The 27,955-nt window shown below is 31.7% G+C and overlaps 1 protein-coding gene across 1 annotated transcript; it reads right to left on the bottom strand.

Moving 5' to 3' along the window:
• Nucleotides 1-22,229, bottom strand: LOC148598155 (signal transducing adapter molecule 2-like). Its single transcript, XM_088560651.1, has 16 exons — nucleotides 22,090-22,229; nucleotides 19,101-19,185; nucleotides 18,055-18,130; nucleotides 17,285-17,383; nucleotides 16,439-16,524; nucleotides 14,658-14,724; nucleotides 12,379-12,454; nucleotides 11,471-11,601; nucleotides 10,003-10,088; nucleotides 8,690-8,784; nucleotides 8,359-8,444; nucleotides 6,858-6,948; nucleotides 4,941-4,995; nucleotides 4,203-4,371; nucleotides 3,271-3,446; nucleotides 1-2,089 (listed from the first exon to the last, which is right to left on the bottom strand). Exons 1-16 carry the CDS (start codon nucleotides 22,130-22,132, stop codon nucleotides 1,912-1,914), a joined length of 1,599 nt encoding a protein of 532 aa, XP_088416777.1. The 5' UTR covers nucleotides 22,133-22,229; the 3' UTR covers nucleotides 1-1,911.
• Nucleotides 22,230-27,955: the final 5,726 nt, after the last annotated feature.

The raw sequence follows: 27,955 nt of genomic DNA, 5'->3' as shown, positions 1-27,955 counted from the left end.
AACTGTTTGATCTTCATTTTGTTGTTTAAAACACACTTTACAAGTTTAAACATTAATTATTTTCCTCTGTGACTTCTTTGACTTAAATATTAACACAATAAGTAGCATTAACTTCGATTCTACAGAAACTCAACTTTTAACTTAGAATATAAAACCTCTTCTGACATAAAATGCTTCTAGATCCATCTACTCATTGTTTTCCAATCATCTAATACAAAAAAATACAAATACATGTGTATGATGAGACAAAGCTTATTCCTGTAAATTACACAAAACCTATAAGCAGAACTGCTCATTGGTAGAGAATTTGAAAAGCCTTAAAAATTAAATAACTATAGGCCAAAAAAAAATTCTGTGAAATGGCAGAAAAGGGGTTTTGGCATGTAACATGTTTAAATTGTTTCCAAACTCCCACAATATCATGTCGGGCAAGGAAACATGTGAAAAGTCACACTGACCTGATCACACCAAGCAACTGTTAGATTATTCAAGAAGTATGGATTTGCAATTTTCTTTGGGACCATTTCTGATTTCACTTGTTTCAAATTACAAAAATATAATTTTTTTCTCTTTTGGAATTTCAACGGTTTTACATTTATCAACTAAAACCCACAAATTATTTTGTAGTTTATGAGTGAAGGGTAAAGAGTTAAATAAAGAGCTGTTTGTAAATAAAAATATTTGGATACTACCATAAATTAGCCCTAATTTTCACTATAAACCAAATTAAAGTTTTGTGGCACAATTAAACATTTCACCTTTTGTAATTAAATAAAGGAATATGTTATGTATTAATTACAGCTAAAAAAAAATAAACAAAAAGATATTGAAACCCAAAACTCATTTCATATAAAATCAACAGGTTCAGTTTCCATCTTAATTTAGACTGCTTTGGTTTCACTTTCCAAGCTGTCAATCTCTAATTCCTTAGACTGAAAACTGACTTATTCAACACAAAAATATATTACAAACTGTCACAATTTCACACAATTGCACTCAATAAAATTAATATTAATAGTTTATATCTCTACTCAATACACAATGGGGGATATTGTGTAATTCAATACCAAACTTAGGATATTGTTCTGTTTCAGCATATTTATCAGAAGATTATAAATATAATTTTCCGGTTCTTGGGCCCCACATCATCTCCTTTTAGGATACCTTATTTCACATACGTACATACTTGTGTATCGTTAATAGAAAAAAAAAAAAAAAAAAAAAAAAAAAAAAAAAATACAATTTTCTTACATAGCAATGTAAAAAGCCCCATACATCACTCTTACAAAACAAAAGCAAATGTCATTCAGTCTCATTCGTTTGTCATGACAACCATGATATTACCGATGATTGACCTTACTAAGACATAGAGACCTTGCTCACGAGTCCATTCCAAAGTCTGCATATTATATGAAGAAAACTTCTTAAAAGGTAGAAAAATACTATATTCATGTAGTCGCAAAAGATTTAACAAGATTAACTAAAATTCATAAGAAACAAGTATTTCATAACAGAAGAGAATTTTACATGTAATTTAACATCAGATGAATCATTTTTTAGGTAAATTAAGTCATTACATTATTCTCAAGGTGTTTACAAAACTATGAAACATTTGTTCATGGATGGTACTGAAATTTAGCCTTATGACTTATTTGCATGCCATACATTTACATTTCAAATCAATATACTTTTCTTTTTCCAAACACACACACACACAAGTTGCAATAAGTTTTGTCCCAACTTCTTACTCACAAAAACAGGATATGGTTCAAACAATCATAAGTCCAAACCTCTTTCGTAAAACTCAGCCCAGTCTCTTTCAATAGATTACCCAATTTACTGTTATCAAAAGTAGTTACGTGTATATGAACAATACATATATTGTTAAAATAGAACCGATCTACACCTGTATTATAATAATGGTTGTTGCTGGGGCATTGGTTGATAAAATTGTTGCTGTCCTGGTTGAACACTATAAGTATTTTGTAACACAGGCTGTGACTGGATGCTGTTCTGTGGAGGATTATGGGATTGAACACTAGAAACCTCTGGTTGCTGACTATACATGTGTTGTGGATCAGTGGCATTGCTGCAAGAAAAATGTTTTTTTTTAAATCATGTTATTATTATAAAGCTAGCTCAAAATAAAAATATTTGTTCTAACTTTTACTTGATTTTCACACTTTTTTACTGTGTGAGAAATATAGTTCTTGTCTTAACAGAGATTCTACTTATTGATTAAAAGCGATGTGACATTTTTCATGTTGCTTTTGACCGATTTCATTTGAACTGTTGACATCCTAGACAAACAATAGCTAGAATTTCCACCATGACAGAGATGCAGATTGACACCAAAGTTTATGTTTTGAAAAATTGAAAGAAACAGAATCTACAACCTTAGCTTGTCAATGATATTTCTCACATCTTGAGAAATAAAGTAACATAGTTTTAATAACTTGGTAAGCCTCAATATTAAAACTATGAAAATTAATGTGAAAATTACCATAAATAACTCTCTATTGTTGTGTAATGAAATTGATTAAATCACAATTCTAACAAATGTGTTAATCTAATAGTTTCAAATGAAAGCCACATTCTCTTCCTAATAGAGCTTCCTTGCAGGCCAATGTCAGTTAAAGAGAGAATATTCAGTACTTGCACACAAGCTGAGGTCATTCATTTTCATGAATCAGATATTTCCCAATAATGGGGAAAATATTACGGAATAAATATTACATGTATAAGATATTCATTCAATTAACTGTCCATTTTTATAAAATACACTAATCTGATTGGATAACCAGCTTTACGCCTGATATTTCATGAGATAATGAAACAAATCTTCGAACTATTTATAGAGGCCACACCCACAATTAAGTGGACTTCTTTTATTGATCACTGTGTGTCGCCTACTTTCTACTTACATCTGATATTTGATTGCAATAAAATAAAATAATGTCAAATATAAGAATTGAATGTAACATTTTTGATGGTTAAGTAGCACATAAGAATGTTGAACATATCCATATTGATTATGGATTCAATTATGATATAATTATTTAAAGAACATTTGTTATATGGAACAAACATACGTCGACAAGTTGATATATAAGCCTTTGTACTTCCATGACAGCATGAGTACAATGATCTACCTACAAGAAGATTAACTTGGTGATTTCATTGTATATATCTGGCTTTGAAGAAGGTTAATGATAGCATTATTTTACTGCAGCCGAATAAACAAAAACAAATAAGAACACAATAATTTACTTTGAGTAATTGGGGTTCTGTGCTATGTAACTCTGGTTAGCCTGTGACATCTGTGGTATTTGTCCTTGAACTTGTGGTACAGTCATTTGTGGTATCTGACCTTGACCTTGTGTAGACATTTGACCTCCTACCTGTGCATTGATCTGTGGAATGAACTGAGGCTGACCATTGTACATCTGAAAGTTAAGCAGTGAAATAGGTAAATCAAGATTTTAGTTGACATTTTCTCCAGACCCATATGATTTATGTACATGAGTAATCAAGGGAACCAAGGCTATAGCGGTAATCAAAAGAATGCATTCCAGGGACAAAGACCAGACATGGAACACAGACATACACAACAAAGAACATAAAGCAACCAAAATCATACATACAAAGTAACAAAAGTAAATGAGCAACTCGGACTCCACTAAAAACTAGGAGCATGGACCAGGCGCACCTGTATCGTGTATCTTGATGGGAGAGCTTGCTAATTTCAAATTTTATACTGTCAGACAGTATTTTCATGGTTTATACTAACAAATTCTTTATCATAAACTTTAAAATGTTGCAACCTTTTCCATAAACAGATTCATGACTAAATTAGTTTACTTCCCATTTTATCATTGTAATTTGGAGAACAGTCCAATAGGCATAATATGACAGGAAAAATCTCCAGGCAAGGGCAATGTTATGGGCATGAACTGTTCCACCAAATGGAAACTGAGTATACAACTAGAAAGTTCTCCAGGCAAAGGCATGGTTATGAACTCAATGTATTGCCAAGATGACATATCCTGTGTATTACACTTGATTTTAGAAATTTTTATACAAAGGCATGGTTACGGTCAAGTAGAAGTGTCTTGATGGCATAACCTGTATACTCACTTTGCTACACAAATATCATAATGGGCTTTAAATACTACCCAGATGATATTAAGCTTTTTACTCACTTGACTAGAGAAATCTTGGGGCAGGGGCATTGTCATTGGCATTGAGTACTGCCCAGAAGGCATGCCTGGTTTATAATTGTATGGGGAGGGCGTCTCCTTCATCAAGTTGTGGTACATCTGTAAGGACTCCATTATCTTTGTGTTCATTTCACATAAACTTGCATGTTTTCTGCAATTTCAAGCATAATTCATTAAGGAGAAGTTTAAGACACATTTCATGTATCTAGTAAAGAACCATGTTTTTTTTAAAGTAAGCACAAAATTCAATATTCATTATATAATCTTAAAAGATAGAATTTTCATTTTTCATCCACTTTCAGTAATGAGTTCAGTTGAGTAAAAATAGTTGAGCAACAACATGTTTGTTTATTTTCTTAATACTGGATATGGCCCAGTGTCATCAGTGAACTTTGACCTGACCCAAATAAATAAATAATACAAAACACATATTAAGTTGTATGTAGTGCAAGAATATCATTGTCATCAGAAGCAGTGAAGTGAAAATAATCTTAGACATAAAAATCTTTCAAATGAAAAAAAAAAAATGAGATGTTAAATATTGGTCATTAATATCAATTTGAACTTTTCCGTTGATTTTACTTATTTAAATTAACTATCTGGTTCATTCTAAATAACAAAGAAAAATAAGGTTGAAGGATATGGATATCCTTAGAGGCCCAGAAGGTCTCTGTAGTCTACTCCTCCATTCAAAAAAGGGTGCATGTGTTTAAATCTTACTTGTCAATTTTCTCTAACTCAGCATCTATTAATGGCCCCATTGCTTTACATTGTTCTGAAAATAGAAGATAATGAATCAAAATATTGTGTAATAATACAAACTACAGGAAATATTTAAATTGCTTAAATTTAATCCAAGAAGTTCTGAAAACAAAAGTAAACTGATTGGAGACTAAGGATGAGATTCTGAAAAAAAGGATGAGATAAGATAAACGAATGGGAAACAAAAATCAGAAGTAAATATACATAATGGAAATGATTTATTACAGTTTCTCCTAATTCTAAGCTGGTGATTAAAAAAAACCTTTTATATGACTTTTTTTAAATACAAGGTGATTAAGTTTCTGCGAGAGTTTTCTTGCCATTTTATATTTCCATAATTTCTACAGATATCATGGAAGAAACCCATTTCTCCCGAGACCTATTCTTGATTTAAGGAGGTAGACCTAGGATAAGGGACACAACTTTTACAAATCACTGGAACGTTTGTATTCACCGTATTACATCAATCTCATGTAAGCATCAAAGTAACTTGGACTGATTTCATTCTGTTTCAAGGGAAAGCTTGAAAGGCTTTGTTGAAATTGAATATGATCCAAACATATCACTGATTTCAAGAGTTATGTCCCCTACCTCCTTAAATCATTTTTTTTTCACTCTTGATAAAATAATGATTTTAACATGCTTGCTAAGCTCCAACATTGGAAGTCTTAATTTTACCACCTTGCAGAAATAATTCAAACCACTCATTACTGAAGGTGACACTACATATAATAATTGTTAAAGTGGAAAACAACTTGGAGAATTTAGTCCTACAAGTTCAACCAAAAATCATGCAAATAAAAAAATGGAGATAATTCTAAACTTTATGTGAACTTTCTAAACTACCTAAATCTTTGAAGAAAGGTACATTTTAAAAATGATGACTGAATTACTCAGACCAATAACAATTGGAAATCCATAAATAATAGACTGTAGACTGAAAATTGGTAAAATAAAGATAAAAATATCACTGAGAAATGAAAAAGGTTTACATAAAATTTGGATTTGTTCACCTCTGCATGATTCTTAGATGAACCTGAACTTACATAGATGAATTAATTTAACATGAATTTCATGATTATCACCATAAGAGGGCAAATAAATTCATCAGAATTCGTGCACAATGAGCTTTCACATGAGTTTCATAAAAATTTAACATATAATTCATGTTAAATGTCATCATATGTAAGAATCAGGCAGTGGGTGAAACATGGTATTAAAAATCTAACCATTTTGAAAGTCTAATTTTAACTAATCAAGGTAAAAAGACAATATTTTCCATATCATTTTGGTAAATTGAGTTACAATTTCTATGAAATGCACTGAAAATGATCATTTCAGAGACAGATAACTCTGTCAAAAACCTCATTTTTCTTACATTCTACAGAAAAATTTCTGGGCAATGCCAGTGATGCAGAGATCAATGATCATATTGATATGCATGTTTTTGATTTTTCACACTTTGCCTGATTCTTAGAAAAACTTACAATTAGTATATTCCATATGAAATCATACAAAGCTCATGTCATGTTTGTTAACATTTTATGTGAAGTTTGATCCATATAAGTTTCGTATGTACAATTGTTCAATGTTGCCTATCCGAGATGGGGTTATTGTAATTGTAATCAGTTATAACCTGTAATCAATTACATTTTTACATGTAATCATAGTTATCATCAATCATCTAAAACTACGATAACATGTAATTTAATTTAATTTAATTAACTACTTTTTCCAAATACCATGTAATCCTGATTACTTATTAATTTCATTCTGAATAGAGTACAACTAGCAATGAATTAAAATATTATATTCCATAAATGGGTCATTTCAGTGCCCATGAAGAAGATATTGCCATTATTCTGCACCACTTACCCTCCAACTGTAACATTTCTTGAGTATCTGGTTGTGTCTCCCCTGTAGGATCTGCATTCTGTATCAACTGTAATACTTTGTCTATCTTCTCCTAAAAAATTAATATGACAAATATAGAGCCAACCAAAAAAGCAGAAATTGTCAAAATTGAAAGTAAATATACAGTAAAAAAAATCGTAACAGTAAATTCTAGATTTGTGAAAGCAGAAGAAAATTATATCTTATCGAGTAAACATGAAGTATATATCAAATTTTTATAAAATGATGCTGCATCTCTGGATCAGTGTTCTAGGATTCCCATTATCCATGGTAATTGTGTTTTCAGGTCGAGAAAGTCCTTTGGGAGCCTTTGGTTACCCATGGGGAAGTCAATTTAAAAGTTTTTGTACGTTAAAAGAGTAATCAAGGGAACCAAGGTTATAGCGGTAATCAAAAGAATGTAATCTAGGGACAAAGACCCGACATGGAAAACAGACATACACAACAAAGAACATAAAGTAACTAAAATCATACATACAAAGTAACAAAAGTAAATGCAAAACTCGGACTCCACTAAAAACTAGGAGCATGGACCAGATGCACCGTTAGGGTAAGCATCCTCTGCTCTTCTAGAAACACCCGCCGAGAACATATGATTTCATATTTAAAATTTGATATTTCCTTTTTTATTCATCATGATCCTATTGGCCCTTGTAATTAGATCTCTTTTCTTCCATTGAAGTCAAACACAATCGTGATGCAAAAAACAATAATTTACAATCCGAAAACATACGAAAATCCTGATTTCAAAATTCATAATTTTGAACAGATGGTTAGTTTCTTTCATCAATATATATTTGTTTGCAAATAAATATGAAATGTATTGAGGGGAGAGAGGGGGCACCTGAGTCTGAGAAAGGGGTCTAAAGGGTAAAAATGTAAAAGTTCTCATACAAAATTTATTCACATTTATGTCCAGCTATGTTTTTTAAATATAATACTAAATGTCTGAATGGTGGGAAATTCAAAATTGTTATTGCCTTGTTATCTAAGTGTATTCATTTATAAGAATCAGACAGTAAAAATACATCACATTCTCTGCTTCTTAGAAATGATTGCACTTTTTATCAAATCATTCGATTCGTATTTTGTCTTTGAAATGTTACTTTCAATGTGGGTAAGTTCATTTTAAGTCTGGGTAAGTCATTTTTTGGAGGCCACTTAACCGTGTAAGTCAAGTTGACAAACAAATTCTAGAACACTGTGGATACACTAACATTACTCCTTTTTTACAATGCACTATTAAAAATCATGTCCTTACTTCCCACAAAATTTCATGAAAATCAGTTCAGTATTTTAAGAGGAGTTATGCTCATAAAAGCATGACAGATTGATGGATACGACAAAAACAATACATCTCTCCTATTTTGTATTTAGGTTACACATGGGTGCATTTATTGCATTTCTCCATAACCATTCTTTTTTCCCTTATTATTTTTCAGTCACATGACTGTCACATTACCTCATCGATTTCAACATCTTCTGGAGCTGTTTCCACTGTTTTCACTTCTACTTCTTCGTTAAAATGTACTTTCTTCAAATGTTCCGCTGGAATAGGTCACATAGTTTTATAATAATAGGATTATCAGGTTCTCAAAAATAGATTAACGTAAAAGCATACATATTCAAACAATCTTTAGACATATAGACGATTCCATAAAATGATGGGCTATATGAAATACAACTGTACACGCACCAAAATTGATGAAAATGCAACCAGGCCTAATATCTTATAAAAAAGTTCAACACAGATGACAAGATGTGAAACTTCATGAAATTGAAATATGACTTACGCTCCTCCGGTTCCACGGTAAGGTCTGCGGTAGCAAAGTTAGCAGGAAATAAACCTTCTCCTCTATGGTTAAATCCCTTCCACCAATTAGGGTCACTGAAACAACACCATATTGGTTCATATATACACATGAAAAATTTTAGTGATTGTACTTCATCTTATAAGAATATTTATGACATATTTAATGCATTTCAGGAAACAAATCTTTGATAAATCAAACAAACCCTTATAGAAAGCAGAGGGTATTTACCCTACCAGCGCACCTGGTTCATACTCAGAGTTTTTTGTGTAGTCTGGGTTGCTTATTTACTTTTGTTTCTATGTGCATGTTACGTTGGTTATTTCATGTTTTTTGTTTTGTCGTTGTATTGAATTATGTTCATTTTAATTGTGTTTTCAAATCTGGCTACTTTTATTTCCATTTTGTACTAATCAAAGAGGCTGAGCTGGAATTTTATAACAGCACATATATGCGAAGATTGATTTCTAAATAAATTGATATAATAATTCAATGTTTCCTATAAAAAAAAAATTAGTAAATTCTTAATCAAATCTTGCAGTGGTTGAAAAAGAATTTTTTCAAATGGGCCATTTTCAGCATTTTTCACAAATATTCAAGATTTTAATGGGCTATTTTATAAACAATCGAAAGAAAATTGTGCAACATAAAAGGGACATTTTCAGATTCAGTATACCTATGTCTAATGGCCCCTGCCTATCCAAATCCTGTTCTTGCCGTGACATTTATTACTTAAGTGCCTGGCTTCAATATTTTTCTACATTTATAATGAGAATAGATATGGTGAATATGTAAAGGAGACAAAAACCTTACTGAGATGAAAAATGTCACCTCAAGGCCATCCATGAGTCTTCAATGAACGACAAAATAGGGCAGGTTGCAGTTGGTCCAAAATCAACATTATACATTCTACATTTGTATGCATAGTGAAATAAATATAACCCACGTGCATTACGGATTTCTTTGAAAAGAAAGGAAATTATATTACAGCTATCTTTTCAGTAACAAACCTCACAGTTTGGATACCCCTACCCCACTTCCTACATGGTCAAAATAAGTCGTCAAACAGGAAATATGGCAAAGAAAATGTCAAAAGACAAATGGACAAACACCATGACCACCATATACTGCCCATTTTAAAGAGGGGGAGTATAAAAAAACTGATCAGTGATATGCACAAATGGAAATGTTATTACTTAGAAGTTTAACATATTTCAGGCTACATATGCACAGGACTACACACCAATTTTTATATATAAACATCAGATTTCATATAAAATAAATAAAAAACATACCTATCATCAATAACACTAATGAGCTCTCCTGCTTTGAAGGTCAATTCATTATCTTCTGCTGCTTCAAAGTCATACAAAGCTTTTACCTGAAATAAAGTAACATATTTTAGTTACTAGAAATTGCTTGTTATGGTTCCTATTTTTAACAAATAAGATTTTCAATTCTTCTGGAAATCTCAAATCATTATGGAAGATGAATGCACATTAACTGTTCTTACCAGAGATATTATGCCAGGTTATCATTTATATCAAGCTAAAACAGTGAAAATTTTGAAGAAAAAAAATGAGTCAAAGGCAATTTGTGCTGAGGCAAAATTACATCACATTCACAGTTAAGGGGAATGTTGGAGATGTACATGTATTCCTTAAGAAGTAATTTCCACATACAAATCAGTATTTTGGGGACAATATGGATTCATCTCCCACTTTAATCAACCAAATCAAGAACAATAACTCTTTAAAAGTGCCAATTCCATATACAATAGAGTAATCAAGGGAACCAAGGCTATAGCGGTAATCAAAAGAATGTAATCCAGGGACAAAGACCAGACATGGAATACAGACATACATAACAAAGAACATAATGTAACTAAATTAATACATACAAAGTAAAATCCAGGGACAAAGAACAGACATGGAAAACAGACACACACAACAAAGAACATAAAGTAACTAAATTAATACATACAAAGTAAAATCCAGGGACAAAGACCCGACATGGAAAACAGACACACACAACAAAGAACATAAAGTAACTAAATTAATACATACAAAGTAACAAAAGCAAATGAGCAACTCAGACTCCACTAAAAACTGGGAGCATGGACCAGGTGCACCGGTAGGGTAAGCATCTTCTGCTTTTCAAGAAACACCAGTCGAGTTGCTCATAAAAAGTCAAGTCCGGGGTAGACAAACGAGGAAAGGAAAACTATGACCCGTTGAATAAATCAGTTTTCATGGTACAGACAGATACACCATAACGATCCATGATAATATATAATGTTTATTTCAGAAGACTTGTAATGAGGTCTGTAACTGTTTCTAAATACAAATGTAAGAATAAATTTGAATTTGGTAGGTTTCGGACACGCATGAATCATCTCCTGCCTGATATTAATAAATACTGCTACTTAATAACTTGACTTCCCTAGGTTTACCACTAGTCACATATTAATCTGTAAGATAGACACTTGACACCCCTGCTGGATACGCATTCTGAGTCTGACTGTTTGTACAATCAGAAAGACTTTTCTGCTGACGGTATGTCTGTCTGTCTGTTTGTGAAATAAATTAGAGTTTACTTTTCTGACTTCCTTAGGCTTACTACTAGTGACATATAAATTTGTTAGATAGACATTTGACAACCCTGCTGGATACGCATTCTGAGTCTGGCTGTCTGTTCAAACAGAAAGAATTTTCTGCTGACACTATGTCCATCTGTCTGTTTGTGAAATAAATTAGAGCTTACCTTTCTGACTTCCTTAGGTTTACTACTAGTAGCATATATATCTGTAGGATAGACATTTGACATCCCTGTTGGGTACAGACTTTGTGTTTTCACTTGTGATTTCTGTGATTCTTGTAATGATAACTGGATAGCTAAAGACAAAGGAATAAAACAGCATTTACACATACAGCAAAATTTCTAAAAGATATGGAAACACTTAAGGGACCAACTTTGAAATTATATGTTTTTGTGCATTCAAAATACACAAGCAAATGTGCCACATATGATTACCATATGGAGCTCAATTCATATGATAATCATATGGTAATCATATGACAATCATATGATATTTAAATATGATAGTCATATGATTATCATATGAATTTCATATGTCAATTTTGGCTTGAAAACATGACTATCATATGGTGCTCGATTTATATGATAATCATCTGATGCAAACCATGTGATTCTCATGTGTGGCAAATTTGCTTGTGTATATGTGAAATTAAACTTATTTGAAAACAATACTCTTTTATATGAAATTCCATGGAAAATATATACATGTAAATACATATTTTTTTTGTGTGAATTAATTAAGTAGCCTTAAACATGTTTTTCATACACATATTTGAAATATTATTTTTGTCTTAATACATCTTTGTGCCAAAAACTTCAAAACAAATATTAACTTGAGATGAGTAGTACCGAAGGACAGAAAACAGACTATAATGTGTACACATGATATGAATATTTTGTAAAGAAAATTTTTTTACCCATGAACTACAACTTGATATTTTATGAGGTCAAAGTATCAAATACACTGAAAAAGAAAACTGCTCCTTGAGAGGTTAACTAGTTTTAGAGGAGAAACTGATCATGGCATAAAGTTAATTTATGGTTAGAAAAAAATATATGAATCCATTTCCCACCTTTAGCTAGATCATCTTCTTCCTCCCGGGTCTGTGCCACATTTGGATCACTACTGTAGGTTACTGTTTTTTTGGGCTGAAAAAAAAAGAAGAAGAAATCATGCACTTGTTCTACAATTTGTGTAGTAGTCTTTCTAAGAATCATGCAAAATCTTAAAAATGTGATACACCCCCCAAAAAGGCTACATATTTTATTTTTGCAATTAAATGTTTTATGGGTCTATATTATGAAATGTGTAATTATTCATTCCAATCTGTTTGCTCTATAAATATTTTAAAATAATTCAATTTGATTTGTAATAATTAATGAGATAGGTTGGTTCTCTTTGAGAATAAAGTTTATTTTGTACAAACTAACTTAGTAGTATTGCGTCATCAATGTCTATCAGTCCTCAATTAACAACTCATACATTTAACATTTTGTTTGAGGATCAGATCACAAGTAGCACTCCAGCTAAGAATCATGCAAAATGTGATTCATAGTTACAAAACAGTTATAGTAAGCAGAACATTACAAGTGGTTTTTCAAATAACCCTTGTTCTTAGGAGATATAAATTATAGCGAGCACTGCTCAAGCTGAAGCTAAGCAGCAGCAAGAGCTGAGAGCTCTACAGCAACATGCAAGAACAAGTTAGCTTAGTGCAGAATGATGAGAACAAAAATTCATCATCTGGAATGATATGTCATGGAGAGAATGCAAATAACAAAAAGTGTCCCAAACAATTATTAAAACAATTTCTTGAACATCTTAAAATTAAACTTAAGTAGCTGTGTTTGTAAGAATCATGCAAAATCTGAAAAATGTGATACACCCTATACTATGACGTGTAATTTTCATTCAAATCTGCCTGCTCTTAGGAGACAATCAACATTGAAAATCCAATAGATTCTATTGTATTTGAGTGTCATTTACAGAGTTATCTCCCTTAATTTTGAAATACACTGTGCATTCTATATAATTTTTATCTCCTAAGAACACGGGTTATATGAAAAACTGAATGTTAGTTTCTGTTTACTATGACAATTCAAACATGATGATGGGCACAATTTTTATTCAACGGAAAGCGTGCATAGCGTTATTCCGAAATCAAAGAATAGGAGATTTCTCTTTACGTATGGTTTTGAAAATAAATCCAACGCTTTCATAATTATTCTGTATCATAAAAATACAATATAATTTTTGTCTCCTAAGAACACAGAATAAATGAAAAATTGAATGTTTATTTCTGTTTACTATGGCATTTCAAACAAAATATCAAAAATAAAAATATGTAGGCTTTTAACCCATGAATCACATTTTGCATGATTCTTAGCTGGAGTGCTATTTAAATAGAAAAAGAAGATTGGAAGCATATACATTATGAGAACTTCACATTGAAATCAATGTCGTCCCTTTCAATTTAGTCCCAATCGATAATTTTATTTTAAATACACGTATTAAAATTCTTAAGTGACCAAGTAATGCTCATTTGCCAATTAGAGTGAAACCTAATACTGGTCAAAAAGAACTATGTGCTCACTTATAGGCAATGCCTATTCCATATAATGGAATGTATTGAAGAATTCAAAGTTAAAAGAGATACATGTAACTGTAAATGACCCTTACTGGATTTTCAGTCCGAATTATCTACTAAAAACAGACAAATTGGAATGAATTATTTTACATTTTATGATTTAAACTCATAAAACAAAAATAAAAATGTGTAGCCTTTTTTTGGGATGTAGATAATAACGAAGACAGCTAATTAATTTGTACCGGAATTGATTAGAAATGAAATTTTTAGAATTATTTTTAATATTTTACTATATATATTTTAAGTTATTCTTTTATAACCAACTTTAGGAAGTGTAAACATTTCTGCAAGACCTAAATTCCCCTACATGCAAATTTATTACTTAATATCTTTCAAGGCCAAAAAGGAGTCCCTAAAATCTTCATTTGATTTGAAGACTAGATCTTGATTTTATTTGCAGAAATAATAAAATATTATTAAGCAGAATAATTGCAAGAGACGTATTTCCTGGTTATAAAAGAGGTATTGAATGATATAAAAAGAATTACATTTGAACCATATTTTTGTGTAGTGTTCAGAAATAGTAGGGAACTTCCAGTGATGGACCGGCGACATAAGGTATTTTGATCCTGAAGGATCAAAAACCCAAAAACAAACCTCAAATGAATTTCATTAAGTTTCAATTTCATAGATTTTAAATGAACATTGAATGATTACAATGCATCACTGGAACCATTGGTGTTACAGTTTATTTTTAGACATACCGTAGCGTCAGGATCCGAGAAATCAGCTCCTTCTTTTTTCAGACTGTCATAAAATGATGGAATCAAACTAGAAATAGAAAACCAAAAAACAACAGTTTAGAAAATTTTAAAGTGTCAGTCCCTGTAAAAATCAGGCTGTAGGTGAAACATGGTATGAAAAAACCCATCATTTTGATAGTGCAATTTGACTATTTGCACCATCAGAATTAAGGAAAACAGACAAGATTTTCCATATCATGCTGGACCATTGAGTTACAATTTCATTGAAATGCACTGAAAATTTACATTTCAAGGGCAGATAACGCTGTCAAAAACCTCATTTTTCTATGATTCTATTGAAAACATTTCTGAGCAAGACAATGATGCAGAAATCAAATAATGGTCTATTCACATGGAGAAAGTATCCTAGAGTGATATTACATTGTCAGATTGGTGGGGTTTTGACATGCAAGTTTCTGATTTTTCCCATTCTGCCTGATTCTTACAGACACTTACACTTAAAGATGATGCTTCATTTACTATATAATATTTAGGAAAAGCTTGCAAATACTGTGGAGAAACTGAACAGTGCTCGCCTTTAGCCACTAGTCCAATGCCCATGGGTAGTAAAAGTATATTTGGGCTAGTGAAATGATGTGTACTTTTCTTGTTTCAGGCTAGTTGAATCCTACACAGTCCTCTATTATTTGGGCTAGTTGTTGAGAATTTTGAATGAAAGGACTGTTGTATATTTCTACTATACTTAGTAGCTGAAAATACAAACAGATATTTGCCGAACTTCATGACAAACAAAAGATATTCACTCTTGGTACTTAAGTAATGGCTTTGTCATATTAAAGCAAAAACTTCAGAATAAATCTTTGTTCAAAATAGTAATTTCTAATAAAAAAAAAGGTTAAGATATCTCAAGGCAACCATTCATGCAGTCAAAAATAAATCAAACAAGACCAGTCCGGTGCTAAACTTACCTCTTTTAAATAATGTAGAAATATAAATGGAGGAATTATATATATGTATCATTTTTTAAAATGTAAAAAAAAATCATTTACAATGTCCTTAACTTTTGAATGTGCATATGGTCAATGGTAGAAAACCCCACCAACAAATTGACCCTTTTTTCTGTTTACATAATATGATAAACAGAAAAGTGTCATTAGTTTGATGTTAAATATCCATAAATGTATATTTACATAACTATATCATATGTTAAGATTAAAATATAAATTTTTGGTACATGTAAATGTTTGTTTAAACCCTATATTGACTACCCTATATCACATACCTTATATCTCACCTCTAGACCTATATCGCATACCCTATATCACAACCCTAAACCTATATCGCATACCCTATATCACACATCTACACAGACCATACTTGAAATATAGTTAAAATATACGATAAAATGAACATGACATGTTAAGATCTGTATCACATGCTGTATCAACCCTCGACCTATATCACCGCTTGGGCCCTTGGGTCATATAGAAGTCTTGGGTTGATACAGCATGTGATACAGATTTTGACAGAATATATTGGATGCTCCACACAGAACTGTACTTTGGAGACTATACATTCATCTCCACCATATCAACCAAATCAAGAACCATAACTCTTGCAAATTGCCAATTTCTTAAATAATCTATATAGATTTTATCTCAAAAGTGACCAACTGGTTATGTGGTCTGTAACTGTTTCAGAATTAAAAAGTAAAGTGAATTTTCATGGTTTTTGACATTCTGACGTATATTTATACAGACTAGTAATTAAAAGAGCCATACTTCAGTGATGGATCATCTTTAAATTCTTTCATTTCTGTCCATTTTTTCACCATATATTTCATCCTCTGTGCCACTTTTGGATGTGCCTAAAATAGAAATAACATTCTAAAATCATTTTAAAATATGTCTTTTCTCCACTATAAAATTATGACTACATGGTCCTCAATCTATAACAATTTCAGGAAAATGAAACTGGTAAAATGTACATGTATTCTACCTGAAATCAACAACAAGTCACTATTAATACATGTACATGTAATGACTGGTCTTAAGTTAATGTTAAACTTTCTTTTAAGAGACTGTCCATTTAGAAACCAGGTTGTACCTATGATACAATTGGCAAACCGTAAATTTTATTTCACTGAATTTTTTGTTCCAATGTAATTTTTATACCATATGTATATATGTAAAATAATAAAAAAAAGATTTTTTTAAAGCAACAATGGATGGCTCGGAAAATGATATTTAAGTTTCCTTACAAAGCAACCAAATGTGCAAAATGAGTTATATCTCTTTGGCAACGAACTTAAATGCTTTCTATTAATTTTATTTTCTTTAACCATTTCAGTCAATCAAAGATAAACACCTGACTTTTAGAAAGGATCAACTGTGATAAAAAATGGACGAAAATGTTTTGAAAATAAAATTGTCAAGTGCAACCCACTGCCTAGTTTTTGAACTGATATCCTCTTAATAGTCTTCAGGTATATTGTAAGTGTAAAGCATTTTTATATTTTACTGCACACTATTTTCCAATTATTGTGTGAAGTGTGAACAATGGATGGACAGACATTTGTATACCATAATACATCCTGTCCTAAAAGAAGGGCATATAAAAATAAATACCTTCTGGCTAATCAGGGTTCTTGCTTCTGAGATGAAATCTCTTGATGCTATCTCTAAATGGAACTGTTTCCCACAATTATTGACACAGGCATCTAACAACTGTAAGTACCAAAATAGTTATGATAAATTTATCCTTAGTTTATGCAGAATAGATTTTCGAACTCCCATTTCGGAGTCACTCTTTGGAGCGACTCCAGGAAATTCCAAAAAATGCCTAAAAAATCCTGAAGTGATCTTGGCATACTTTCTCCAAAAGGCAATAAAATTCTCCCAGATGGGAGTTTTTTTATTGCCCTGATCATCCTTTGAAGTACCACCTACATCCAGTCTTGCATGTCAGGTGAACAGGATTACAATACACAAGGTAATAAAATACTTGGAGTGACTCCAAAATACTCCCAAAAAGGCAATAAAATACTGGCAGATGGGAGAAATCACTTGGGCTTAAAACCCTAACAATTAATCAATCAATCTTTTCTTTTGAAGAAGGGAGCAAAAGAAACTTTGGATTGTACCGTCATTCATAAATTTTAAAGTTTTACACCTAGTTACGGAGAAACCAGTCTGAACCACCCCTTTTGGGCTTGAAAATTTGATTGGTTTAGACAGGTGTTTGGTTTCCAAGGTTCAAAATACAATGAAATTAAAGAAAAGGAACTTTAAAAAGTGTTTGGTTCAGATAAGTTTCACTGTATCCAAGTACAAGAGAATTAGCCCATTTTGAGTTCAAAGTGAGGCTTTTCTGGAAGTATATTTATCTATTTACTTACAGTGAGAGCTTGCATGGAGACAAAGGGAACTTTGTGGTTTAGTCTTTTCACTATAGACCTTAAACAATCTCTTGGTCTGAAAAGAGAAACTTTTTATCAATGTGGAGCTCTTCAATCTTTCCATATATCTAAATTTGGTATATAGCTACATTTAAATATCATACAGATAGTTAACGATAGTATATAAACATGGATATTTTTGTATCATAATACTTTGAAGGGATAGAATAATAGCATACATGTATGTACAAATAGAGCCTTTTCACAATCAAACTTTCCCAGATAAAATTGAGTTATTTTCCCTGAAATTCGGATCCAGAACGAGGCGGAAAATTCATCATAAAATACTAGCCATAATGCCTTGTATGAACAGTCTATTTATTTAGTAATTTTTGTAGGAAGCCAAAGGTCCTCTTTATTGTAATCTTGTCTGCAAAAGGAGCAAAGGCATTCACCATTTGTACATTTGCTCTTTTGTATATACATTGTATTAATGGCTTATAGCTTTGGAACAAAAGTAAAACAGAAAACCAGATTGAAGATACCACACAGTTTTTGATCAGTAAGTGGCATATTTTAACATTTCAATTAGTCTCCCTTATCAAATACTTACTGCAATATTTTAAATTTAGATAGACACTTCCAACAGCCAGAAATTTAGACAGACATATTTTGTGGGAGAGTTCAATATCATTGGAAACCTCCCCATCAAAACCTACATGTAATTTTCAAAAAGTCCTTAGTAAAAAGCGACCTAAAAAATAAATATCCTTGTTTCCTCCTACCAGCAACAAAAAAATAGGGAATTGTTCTTTCCTTTTCAAAAACATTTTACATTAAGTCAATGGGAATTCAAACTACACTTTAATGGTGTTTTACCCAAAATGTCCATTAAGTTTTTAGGGTAGGCACAAAGAATAGGGTAGGTAGTGTAGCAGGAAACAGACATATTATTTTGTTGGCCTGATAAGAACACAATCATAGCTTACATTTTTTTTGTAGCTGAGCAAGAACTAATATTCCCTGTATTATGATTCTGTACCTACCCATTTGTAGTAGATGAGATTTTATCAATGATGTCCATAATAACACCCCAGTCTTCTGTTGTGTTCAGCTCACTAGTGGCTTTCTCTGAAAGTACATTAACATGTAATAAGTATGATTCTCCTTTTACAATGTAAGTCTGTAGGAGCACTTTAAATGTAAATCAATTCACCATAGCAAGGAGTTCAAATTTACTGCCAAGACTGGTGGAATGCCCTGCAACTTACCAATTTTGAAATGAATGGTCCACATAAAAAAAGCCAAAACATAGTGATAATAAAAAAGTTTGAAGGTCCAGGATCTAGGTAAATGATGCTTCAAAGGTCATCAATCAGAAAATGAGGGTCCCTGACCTTGGACCACCTCTTTTAAGAACACCTGATAACAAAATATAAGTTTTCTATATACATGTACACATACATATTGTCACATCAGCCATAAGTTATGGGCCATAACATCCATTTGAAAGTACATTTTACATGCATGTTTTTACCTACATTGTAAATTAAAAACTTTGGAAATACTTCAAACAAGTATTGGTACCACAAGGATATATTTGCAATGACAGAAAACCCTTAATTGTAAAGTAGTTACATGGACCTCAAACTCCTCTAAAACCTGGGAGCATGGACCAGATGCACTGGTAGGTAAGCCTCCTCTGCTTTTCTAGAAACATCCGCCAAGTTGCTGATAAAAAGTCAAGTCCAGGGTAGACGAAAGAGGAAAGGAAAACTATGCTGCACTGAACAAATCAGTTTTCATAGTGCAGATGGATACAACATAAAGAAGCATTAAAATTTACAAAAGCACCGACAGAACAGGAAGAAAATCCAGAAATGGTATTTGACAGGGCTACAACAATACATACTGCGATATTGTGGACAAATGACGATGTGTATTAGTAATACCATACATATAGCTGTGGCTTTAATTCCACACCTGGATCCCACATTTACTACAGCACTTAACCCTTTTAACAATGACTTCCTTGACTTAATTTCACCTTAAACGATGGCTACCATTACAAAATTGGCTAAAAAGTGACCACGACTTTGAAAGTCTGATTTCTAAGACAGTATCAATATGCCATCTGCAGTAAAACCTTCATTTTTTATTCAAGTACATGTAACAGTTTTTATCCTAAAAGATCAGAAAAAAGGCGATTCATGCATGTCAAAAACCCACCAAATTCAGTTCTATTTCTTGTTCAGAAACAGTTACTGATCACATAATCAAGTTTTAGTTTTTCATTTCGTTATTTCGCTTTTCAGATAAAACTTATAATATAGATTGTACATGAAATTGGCACTTTTCAAGAGTTATCATTCTTGATATGGTTTCATTTGGTTGATTTTAGTGGAACATAAACGTAAGATTTTCTAAAAAAAAATGCAGAAATGATTATCGTTAGTGAAAGTATAGCATATATGTAGACTGAAAAACAATGATTTTTCTAGAGCTCATCATTTTCGCCAATGACGAAAGACTTTTCAGAATGACGAAAATAATCTAGTCTCATTTCCTCACCTGGTATCTTTGAAAGTACTAAAAACATGAAGAACTGTAAGCCCAACATTGGTTCAAGTGGCGAAAGTGACAATTTTATTACACCAACCTAATTACAACTATCAACAGATGTCAAATGACGTATGGCCACCTTACCCTAACCACTGCAGTTGTAATGATTTGGCAAGGTTTTTAGCCAGCCTTAATCAGCTATGCAAGGGAGTTTACTCTTCTCTCAGTTGGTTAAAGTGCTGGCTATAGCATGAGAGGTCCCAGGTTCAACTCCTGCAGCAACCAATGGGTGACTTGTCAAAATAGACTTCTTCTTCATCTTCTTAATAAAATCAGGTACTACATCCAAGGACATTTTTGCACTGCCCATGAGTCAAGTGTATTTTAGTCTAAATGTTGGGATCGAATAAGTTCTGAAAAAGTGCTGGTTGCGTCTTTAGAGGTGGCGGTTGTTTCTAGTATTGATGGGTTCAGACTGTTCCAATCATGGATTGTGTTCGGAATAAAGCTGTTTTTTAGAACATCAGTACGAGCATATGGTATGTAAAACTGTTGATCATGTCTGTTACGATTGGTTCTGATGTTATGTCTAATGTCATTGGTTGGTATGTTTGCTACTCAATTAAGACCTTTATGAAATAATATAAGTCGGTTTTCTTTTCTACGACATTTTAATGATTTCCATGATTGATTGATTGATTGTTGGGGTTTAAAACCCTAGCAGCAATATTTCAGCTATATTCAGATGAACATGAAATTGGATGATAACATCAACATGAAATGGTGATGAAGGGATGGGACACAAGGATAATAGGGTTGACACATTCCGATTGCCACTAGAAAAAGGGAGGGATGGGTAAGGTCGGGCAATTTAGCCCCCTGTGGCGGAGCGCAAAGGTTCCTACTCCTATTGAATACCACAGCAGGGTTCTTTAACGTGCAAGGAACGTAGCACCTTTCCCAACACGATGCACCACTATGGTTTGCAATCAGGTTTTCTGTATTATAGCCTGACAACCCCAGCATGCACAAATGTAGCACACCAGGGGAACCCCATTCTACCACCTGGGGCACACATCTCAGTTGCTCTTTAATTATTTCCATTTTCGTTCTTCCATGATCTTAGTCATTGACCCTTCATCATAGCTGTAATTATTCAAAACAAAGCGTGCAGCACCTTTTCTAATCTTCTTCTAAGTATTTACTGTTAGGGTCCCAAACAGTTCCTGCATATTCAAGTATCGGTCTAACATTATAGACAACATTATAGAACAAAATTGAGAGAGCTGTGATGGAACATACCAATTTCAATTGTACAGCAAGTTAGTTACCTTAAAATAAAATATATCTACATATATAACACCTGATTGGGTCTTGTTCCTGTGCTTGAATATAAAGAAATTACAAAGAATTTCTCTGGGATTTGGTCATAAATTATTGTCAACAAATTAAGTAAGTTTTTTGTTAACTTACCCACATCGGGATCAAACGGAGTTGAACTAGTAAATAGAGGCATTTTGTCGGAATTCTAATTTTTTTCTGGCAAAATCCTAAACGTCTTATATTTTTTCTGTCATCATAATAGACCGGAAATAAAATTGTCTACATTTGCTCATGCGCATTGATGACATCATTGTTTGTTTACCTTCCGGATCATAATCACATGTCTTTGAGCACATTGTTATGCATGGTAGAATATCAAAATTAATGGATTCAATTTCTACCATTTTCTGTTATTATTTTTTTTTTATTTTTGGTAAAAATTATGAAATTGTTTTCAGTCAAACTTTAGGGTATGTGATCCGCTTTCCGTGCGTGAGACTCACAGTCACACATTTTGAGGTAGATTTGGCAGCATATTTCAAACTTTAGCCAAATCTCACTCGTCTTGACAGCACTGACCGAGAGATATTTGGAAGTGGGTCCTGACGCATTCGAGACCAAATGGGCTTATTCCCTTATATTACATTCTCACGTTTATATCGATCAAGCAAAATAAAATTGACGGCATAATTATTTTGACTAGGCTTTTATAAGCTCATTTTTTCCTAAATTTAAATTTCGCCACTGAACAGGAACTCTTAGCCTCAAATTAATTAACTGTATAATTAGCTGAAAAGTAAAAATATAACACCATGAAACGGATCTCTGTGTGCCATTTACTCATCTTGACAATACCTGGAGTTTTTAAAAATAGTAAAATAGTCTTGCTCATATATTAACTTTTTGCTTTGGCAATTTACTATACCTGTCGGTTTTTTTTATGACAAGCCAAAGTGGACAAATATGCCTATTTCTTAATATTTATAAATAATTATAAATATTTATAATTCATTTATTAATATTATAATACAATTCAATTATAAATATTTATATTTATTTATAAATATTTATAAATAGGCTTTTTTGTCCACTTTGGCTTGCCATAGTTTTTAAGGACATCTGTGCAGACAGAGATATTTGAAGAGGGAATACAAATGCGAAAGCAACGATGCGCGATTTAAAATAAAACAATGATTTTTCAATAATTCATGAAGTGATTTTTTTTTTGTAAAAGTGGTGCGATTTGTCATAATGTGTTTCCGAACATTTTACATACTTCTCCCAAATCCGATTTTATTTTACTTTCAAGGTCAAATCTGGCGATGTTGCCATTGCTGGTAGACGAATCGCTACGTACGAGTTTACACGCATTTTTCATTCGCTTGATTTGTTTTCATACTATAGTTCCGTATTGTTTTTCGTGTTGTTTTAGTGGTAATTTATCGATTATCATTGTTGTTCGATGTGTTTGTATATTTCATGCGTTTGATGAGTACAATAACATTGATGGACAGTTTGATACCTCTTTGAAATTAGCTCCTTCCGATGCGAAACGAAAGCGGTTTACGGTTGATTTTGAGAATTAAATGTGTTATTTGTAAAGATAAAACCGATAAGAAACTTTTGAAAGCATCAAAACCTGGACGTGATAGTTTGTTTCGTTCATCTGCTTTATGCTAATATTCCTTGTATTTATATGCTCATGTAGATATCAATTGAGGAGTGCCTGGTGTGTCTTCAGAGCCATGTATAATGTAGTACCTCCACGCATGTTTCAAAAGATACATCACTAAGCTTTGTATTTCAGCATTGACGACCAAATTCTCTTGTGGTGACCTATTTCATCAGTAAAATTCAAATTTATATTTTCAATTTATAAGACTGACGGTCAGTACTTGGATACTTTTGAATAACTTATTTCAAACCATTCAGGTACTGACCGAAGTGAAAATAGTTTATGTTTTCAAGAAAAATGTTTAATGTTTTCCCTTTCTCCAATGAGACCGGCAACCAGGTTTTCGGGTGTTGGTGGGTTACGTGTGAAAAAAATTGCTCAAATAGCTTGCATTCCGTAAATATTAAACAAAAAACGTCTGTTTGAAAGTTTATCTTTACAATTTACATTTTAATTGTTGATATATGGCCCATTGATATAGTATAGCTCAGAAGTGATAGTCCATTGACATAGTGACCCAATCATGTATTTCAACTCGAGAAAAAAACAAACCAATGCTGTATATATACTGGTATATAGCAAGTGGACCCCTCTCCTCGGTGATTTTCCGGTCAGGCCTAATATATTACGTTTGTTTAGTACATACATCTTTGGTAAATCAAATTACAGTTCAATTGCAATCTTAAGTAGCACTCCAGCTAAGGATCATGCAAAACGTGATTCATGGGTAAAAAGCCTACATATTTTAATTTTTGATATTTTGTTTGAAATGTTCATAGTAAACAGAAAATAACATGTGGTTTTACATATTAACCGTGCTTTTAGGAGATAAAAAATATATAGAACGCACTTTAGATTTCAAAATTAAGGGCGATAACCCTGTAAATGACGCTCAAATACAATAGAATCTATTGGATTTTCAATGTTGATTGTCTCCTAAGAGAAGGCAGATTTGAATGAATAATTACTCATTTCATAGTATAGACCCATAAAACAACTTAATTACAAAAATAAAAATATGTAGCCTTTTTTGGGGTGTATCACATTTTTCAGATTTTGCATGATTCTTAAAAAGACAGCTACTTAAAAGATGAAAAAGAAATAACAGTTCGAACCGCAAACATTTTACAACAATCAGTTGGGAAACTGAGGTTCATGTCGGCCAAGGCTAATATATTTATAATTATACAAGTAAACAGCTAACTAAATTCGTGTAACTTCTTTGCTTGTTCTTATGGGTATGTGTATATAAGCATATGCATCTTAGAAAAAATGCGAACGCATATATCCGTATGATTAATTGTAAGGTTTTAAAAATATTCTTTACGCAATGAGTTAATGTTCGCTACTTGTTTTCCGTCACACGTATTTAGGTATAGGGTCTGAAAGTCTCGTTCTAGTTTCATTTTCCTTACCGGAATTTCTTACGTAGAACGTATTGAAATCCAAAGACCGGTCTGCATTTTATCGTTTACTTCCGGGATTTCGAAATACTGTATTACAATGCGAACTCTTCTATTTTACGCCTTTTTTCACACTTTTATCATGTGGAAATAGGTATTTGTCATTTTAATTAGCATTCTTACACGATATTATGTTTTGCTTTAACATACTGAACCCAACGCTCTGAAAATGACAAATCTCTATGTATTTGAATGGTAGATTAGGACCCATTCTCGTGAAAGCATGGAGTCATATGACGAGACTTACATACCCTATTGGGTGAGCCGGACGTGCTAATTTTAGTAAAAAAAAGCATCACTGTAGAACTTACGGCTCCAAAACTTGTACAGTGCATAATAAATACGTATGAATACTATGAGTTTGTAACATGGAACCATAGTTCTTTTTTTTTTCTTTTTTTTTATCAGGGGACTTTAAGATTCATTTCAAATAAGCATTTAACTGTCATAAGTTCGTTCAAAATGTTAATTCAGTAAAGAATCAATTGAAACGTCTTCAGAGTTGACAAATAATTATAAACTAACATTAATGTCTTCGAAATCAAAAGACTTCAGAGTTAACAAAAAAAATCTAAACCAAAATTAATGGGTGTCTTCCCATGTATCCAACTTTTGAAAATTGTCTGTTCTCATTTAGAAACAAATAAATAAAAACTAAATAGTTTATGAAAATTGAGGTATAAAACACTTACATGTATATATTACGTGCGTATAATATTTAATAAAGAAAGAATTCGATAAATTTGAATAAAATAAAATTTCAAACTTTCTGAAGTTTTTTAAACTTAAGAAAAACAATGGAATTGAAACAAAGTATTTCATGAAAATTAAGTTTAAAACATTTGTACAATATTTTATTTTAAAAATGAATTAGTTGTTATTCTCAATCAGATAACTGATTTAAAATAAAATGAGGAATTGTGCCAAATTAAACTTTTAATTATCTTTTTTGAAATTAAAGTTTAGGTGAAAAATCAGAGTGAAAAATTGCCACTTTCAATTATTTTCAATGATTCCGTGTGATAATCACACATAACAAATCCATGCTTTCGTTACACTTCCTTATTATTGCATTAAGCCATCCAAGCATACAAGACAATATATTCAAGTGCTCAAAGTCAACAAATGAAAGAGAAAATACAACTTTACCATAAAATTTCTTTACAAACAACAGCTTAATATATCATACAAAATTAGTTCTCTCGTGTATTGAAAATAGTAAAATAATATCTGAGAAAAGAAACAAAAATTACTTCATGTACAGAAAAAAATATCCGGAAAAATATCCAAGCTTTATTTTAAAGTAGTCATATTTCAATGGTGTCTCCTAGCTATTCCAACATTTTGAAATTACATATTCTACCTATTCCAACATGCAGAGAACAATAGATGTTGTTATAGCCTAATATGTTGTTACAATAATTAGTAATTAATCAGTTTTACAGGTAAAATTTACCTGAGAATTAAATATGAAAAATTACTGTTTATAAATTTTCCTACAAAATAAATTTTGAGTGAAAATGAATTAAATTCTAATAATATAAGAAAATGAGGAATATTTTTTATTAAAATAAAAATAAAAATTATATTAAACTTTTTAAAACCATTTTAACTTTCTACCATTTAACATTTCAATTAGTCACCTAACCCAAGCTATAATTAAGAACCTTTTGTTCTTAATTACCTTTGATCCCATTTATTCAACTATTATTTTTTACCTGTAATACTTGAAATTTCAAAAAAATTGGATAAATGGGAATGAACCAATTAATGTCTTCCAAATCAATATACACATATATATCTTTATTTCTCAAAAACCAAAATACAATGGTACAGAAAACATTCACCAAATAAATAAATACATAGATATTAACAAGAAAGTAACACATGGAGGTACAGTTCAAAATACATATAAAGTTAAACATGGGAGATTAAACCATTTGTTGATGATTCGTGTGAATTTACACAAGTTATTTAAAACTGTAGGATTCGTATTATTCATACAATCATGAAATTTAAGAATATTTGGTTTATCTCGTAGAGTATTCTTAATAATCTTTTTCCTATCGTCATCAAAAAGGAACATGTAAAAATATAATGTGTTAGTGTATAATGTATAATACATTAGTATTACAGAGAGGACATTTCCTGTCTTCTCATTCTGTAGTTTACCACCTTACTGATTCAATTGGAAGTTTATGATTCAGAGTTCAGAATCTGCATAAAGTATAGATATTTTTGTTGTCTAAAAGTTTGAAATAGTTTTCTATCTTGAATTCATTCTTCAAAATTCTATGGTTAAGTGATTTCGGGGAATTTTGTATATCTGATATCCAATGTTGCCTGAATTGATCAGTTAGTGTTTGTTTCACATTTGCATACAACCAAGATACATTGTCAACATTTTGCGCATTCCAAATATGAGACATACCACAATCATCTAAAATTTGTTTGATATGTTCATGCCACATAACATCATTTCCATGTTCTCTAAAAGCGAGTTTATACAGAACTGCTGGTAGTTTTTCTTGTTTTCCTGATAATATTTTCGCCCAATATCAAATATGGCACGGGTTGCCTTATCCGCGTTCGCTTTCTTTGCTTTTGAAAAAAAACTACCATATCTAGAACATAATACACCAAAGTAAGTAAAGTTATTGACAATGTCAAGAGGAATATCGTTGTATTTGAATATCATGTTATGTGGCAGTCTACCTGTTGAAAAAATAACAATTTTGCTTTTGTCAACATTGACTTTCAGCTTCCATACTTGGCAATATATGTATAAGGCATCAAGCTGCGTTTGTAAATTACGAATTGACTCCGACAATAAAATTATGTCGTCAGCATATAATATGACAAAATAAATGTAAAAAGA

Source organism: Perna viridis, chromosome 14 (genome assembly GCF_037379345.1).
Source record: "Perna viridis isolate PV_CMFRI_1.1 ecotype Kerala chromosome 14, ASM3737934v1, whole genome shotgun sequence".
NCBI classification, from domain to species: Eukaryota; Metazoa; Mollusca; class Bivalvia; order Mytilida; family Mytilidae; genus Perna; species Perna viridis.
Note: the sequence above shows the minus strand (reverse complement) of the source record. Positions and strands in the feature narration are given on the sequence as shown.